This window comes from Kryptolebias marmoratus, linkage group LG13 (genome assembly GCF_001649575.2).
Source record: "Kryptolebias marmoratus isolate JLee-2015 linkage group LG13, ASM164957v2, whole genome shotgun sequence".
In the NCBI taxonomy this organism is placed as follows: domain Eukaryota; kingdom Metazoa; phylum Chordata; class Actinopteri; order Cyprinodontiformes; family Rivulidae; genus Kryptolebias; species Kryptolebias marmoratus.
In genome coordinates this window covers 1,874,963-1,879,164 of record NC_051442.1, presented here as the reverse complement: position 1 = coordinate 1,879,164, position 4,202 = coordinate 1,874,963, and the positions used below count along the sequence as shown (strand labels likewise).

Sequence of the window (4,202 nt, the reverse complement as noted above, 5' to 3'; positions counted from 1 at the left end):
GGTTAGAGTGCGGGTTTTTGATGTTTGTCTCTTTCTTACTGTTTATTCAATGTCACATGCTGTTTTTATTTTGTTTTTTAATTATGTAAAGCACCTTGAAATGCCTTGCTGCTGAAATGTGCTATACAAATAAAATTTGATTGATTGATTGATCATAAATTTTACAACTTCAGTAACGTTTGAACAGAAATAAGTTTACCAAGAGTCATGTTGAATCACTCAGACTAATCAAATCAGGTCAAGTTTACAAATCTCATTAACAGAGAAGTTCAGAATTTAAATCTGAAGTTGTGTGAAATAAAACTGGCATTCCTTGAAGGAATGCACATCCCTCACCTTGTTACATGCCAGTGTTTTAAACAAAGATCTTGTGTAATCTTCTGGTATATTGTGGGGAAGACTGTCAGCTACTACCACACCTAGTTTCAGCTCAATATCTATAAAAATGACTGAGTTATAGCCATTTTTGTGTTAGCTGTGGCAGCCATCTTGAATCAGGTTGACTCCAAAAGTGACTCTGTTAACAATGTATATCCAAAGATGACCATCTAAGGGTTTCATACAAATATATCCAGTGGTTCATGAGATATTTTGCTAACAGATGGACAAACGAACACAGTCACAGGCCAGTACATGATTGGGACAGCATGAGTGTTAATAAAGATTCGATTTTTTTACTGCATTCCTGTGTATTTTTATATCAGTGCCTCCAGCTCCTGCTTACCTCAGCACCTCTGTATGTCCTCCATCTGTCTCAGGTCCACCATCAGAAACGCCAAAAGCATCCACAACAAATCCCGTCAGCGGCTCAGCCAGGACACCTACCGTAGGAACAGCCGCCGGTACCTCCAGCAGAAGGGCAGCAGCCTCGCTTCACCACAGAGGAACTCTGGGAACTCTGTAAAGTCTCCACTAAAGGAGAGGAAGAATCAGGGTAATGAGGACACCGTCTGACATGTGTTTCAGGGTAAATCTTAAAGGCGCCGTGTGATTTATTTTTGTTTGTTTGTGTTCAACAGATAACATTCCCGAGGTGTCTGGTTCCAGCTCTGAGAGCGATCTGAAGAAGGAGGCTCCGGTCATCCCCCCGAGGCCCAGTGCTGAGCTCATCCTGGAGCGCTGCACCGACAACACCCGCAAGAAGATCAGCATCCACAAGTCACGCTCCAGCGCATCCAGCTAGGACCATGGAGTGTTAGAGAGTCCTCCTGCTGGACCCGTAGCTCATCTGTCTGAGAAAACAAACAGAAGCAAGATTAACCTGTGGGCATCTATGTTCATACTGAGAAAACTCTGCAGCTTTTCTTCTGTACAAATGTGTTAAATTAATCTCCTTAATTAGGTTTTTCTAAAATCTTCTTATTTAAAACTCATACATCGTACCCAAAATATATCTGTTTGTGACCTCTTCATCCTGACACAGAAATAACCATAACTCTCATTCTGCTTCACTTTGATGAGTTAAGTTTTGCGTCATTCTCTTTATATTTCAGCTCCAGGAGAGAGGAAGCTAAAAAAAACACATTTCGTAGAAAACAGTAAAGCTACATCTTCAAAATGTGTGCTTGTAAGCTTTGTTTTTATTTATTTACTTAATAAATTTATAGAGCAATGAAAATGTATGTGATGTTTTGTGAAGATTGGGGTGTCATTTATTGTCATTTTAACTCCTTTTAAAACTAGAAATAAAAGCTTTCAACATTTTGACCTAAATAATGAGAATAACTTATTACAATCAAAAATAGGGGCATTTCAGAGTTTATACTTAAAACCAAATTTACTTTGAAATTTGAAAATCACTAGCTTGAAGTTTTCATGTAAATAAAAGTTTAGCTGTATACAAATATTTCTGCAGAAGTGTAAAAAGGAAGACATGACTTTTTTTAAAAATAATATACATGTACATACTAATGTACAATGCATTATCAACATTGATATGCATAGATATTTAAATTCCTAGCAATTATTTACAAACTGTATTTATTCCCATCTGGGTATGTTTGTCATTTTTAAACGTTTTATCAAGCTAAATATTTAAAACGGAGATAAAATAAAAAATAGAACTAAAGAAATGACCCCGACGTGATTTGAACACGCAACCTTCTGATCTGGAGTCAGACGCGCTACCGTTGCGCCACGAGGTCGTGCTACAGTCTTCTCACTTATGAGTATATGTAGGTGTAATACATACATGGTAGCATTTCAATAATATGATTTTTAATTTTATAAGATGGCCGTGATATGACAGAAGGGTGATCGGTATAAAATATCCGCTACGTAAACCTTACTTGTTACGTAGCAGTGAAGATGCTAACCTAAAAAATAAAGCTGAGCTGGGTTAGCATGCTAGCTCCCGTTAGCATTATCTCACCATAATGGTCGTTTGAAGTGACGCAGAATTCTACGTTCCAAATACGTTACGTTGGAATCTGAGAATCAAGCTAGTAGCGTAAATTGCGTAAATAAATTGAAGTTGATAAAGCTGCTGAACCGGACATAAACGTGCAGCCTGTGACATGTTAGCGATGTGGCTCCCAGGCTAAACTGTACCGCCACAGACAGGAAACGACATGGAGGCAACTAAGACAACAAACCACTGGCACTGGGCAACCAATATAAACTAGGTCAACTTGCCAGATTATACTGACAAATAATCTGTATAGTAGTTTGTTACCATCTGTCCCTGGTGGTCTAGTGGTTAGGATTCGGCGCTCTCACCGCCGCGGCCCGGGTTCGATTCCCGGTCAGGGAATGAGCTTTTTTATTTTTATTTCATTGACTTTCATTATTAATTCATATTTATGTTTATAAACATCTGTACAAATGAAACACCTAATTATAAAGAGTTAATAAATTACGTGTTGTCGATTTAAGATATCAGTGAACATCCTAGTAATTTTAGCTTTGGGATTTTTGTATTATTATTTTTGAATTAGAAGAGTTTTGTTTTTCCTCCTGAATATGCAGAACAATGCGTTTAATGAAACTGTATCATTAACAGCTGGTATGCCAGGCATCAGTAGGGATGCCACTGGAATGAGAGCGAACGCTGAAACATCCTCCCTCCTTTTCTTTTTTCTGCAGAGAGATTGCGTGTCCTGGCTGCTGCAGGAGACCCAACAAGTTGGTCAAAGTCACACAGAACCGGATATTAGGTGATGTTTGCGCCCCTCCAAAATAAAACACAGAAAAGCGATTGAAACATTTTTTTGTTTTCTGCATGGAGTGATGCATGTGCGACTTTGGAGCCTATGTTTTTGCACTCAACTGCTAGAAAATAAAAGTTTATGAACTTAGGATATATATGAAGCACTTTTTGTTTCAGGATTCTTCTGGAGACGGGAAACAGCGACCCGGAAAGGATTGCTGGTAAAGAAAGTTGTTGTTTTTGTTGTTGTTGACTAGTTAATTTAGATCAAGTAACCTGATCCAGGTAGGCACCTATAACTCTGTGCAATGGGAGAGATAAAAGAAGCCATTTTGTGTCTGTCTATTTCATTTTGACTGATTCAAATAACATCTATTTCCAATCTGATGTTACATTAAAACTAACCTGACAATTTTGTAGAATTAATATCATCTTCTGACTAAATTCCAAAGTGAAATATTAACCAAAATAGCTTAAAGTATTTCAGATTGTTGTGCGGTTAAGAATTAGAAAACATTAAATCCTAAAATCCAAATAAAAATAATTTTTTTGGTTTAGATAAACTAATAATCACAATTTCACATTATACTATAAAAGTATTAGTTGTTGCTGTGTTTCATCTTGAAAGAAAAATCCTCATTCAAAGTAATTACTTAACAGTCATTCCTCACAAAAATAATGTTTAATGTTTATTGTTGATTCCATTTTCCAGTTTTATTTTTGTAATAAACCTTAAAGACAAAATTCAGTTTCCTCCTTACTGTGTATAAATATTATGATAATTAATGTTAATATTAATATAAATAGCTCTCTGTAATGAAAATAGTTTCATCCTTCGGGTTTTCAGATCTGATTTAATTTCAAGATTTTACTGACCACTTCTTACATGCATAACAAAGCTTTTCGTGTTTCAGATCAATTATTTGTTATATTTTTTGTGAATTCAGGACGATTAAGTCGCTTTTGCCTTCAGCTAAAATTATTCTGATGCAAGTAGCTGCCATTTTATTTTGAAACTTACACCGGAAGCGCGAGTTCGTTGTCTTCGCTGGCT

At 36.6% G+C, this 4,202-nt stretch overlaps 1 protein-coding gene and 2 non-coding genes across 3 annotated transcripts in view; 2 read left to right on the top strand and 1 right to left on the bottom strand.

Annotated features, from left to right (window-relative positions):
- Window positions 1-1,622, top strand: part of ncf1 (neutrophil cytosolic factor 1) — a 9,681-nt gene extending 8,059 nt beyond the window's left edge. The window contains exons 10-11 of the mRNA XM_017429166.3: window positions 759-934; window positions 1,020-1,622. Coding sequence (XP_017284655.1) covers window positions 759-934; window positions 1,020-1,183 — 340 coding nt within the window. The 3' untranslated portion in view covers window positions 1,184-1,622. The remainder of the gene's footprint in view (window positions 1-758; window positions 935-1,019) is intronic.
- A 450-nt stretch (window positions 1,623-2,072) lies between these two features.
- trnaw-cca lies at window positions 2,073-2,144 on the bottom strand. The gene has a single exon. It is a non-coding gene; the product is annotated as a tRNA-Trp (tRNA).
- A 536-nt stretch (window positions 2,145-2,680) lies between these two features.
- On the top strand, window positions 2,681-2,752 carry trnae-cuc. The gene has a single exon. It is a non-coding gene; the product is annotated as a tRNA-Glu (tRNA).
- The last annotated feature ends 1,450 nt before the right edge of the window (window positions 2,753-4,202 follow it).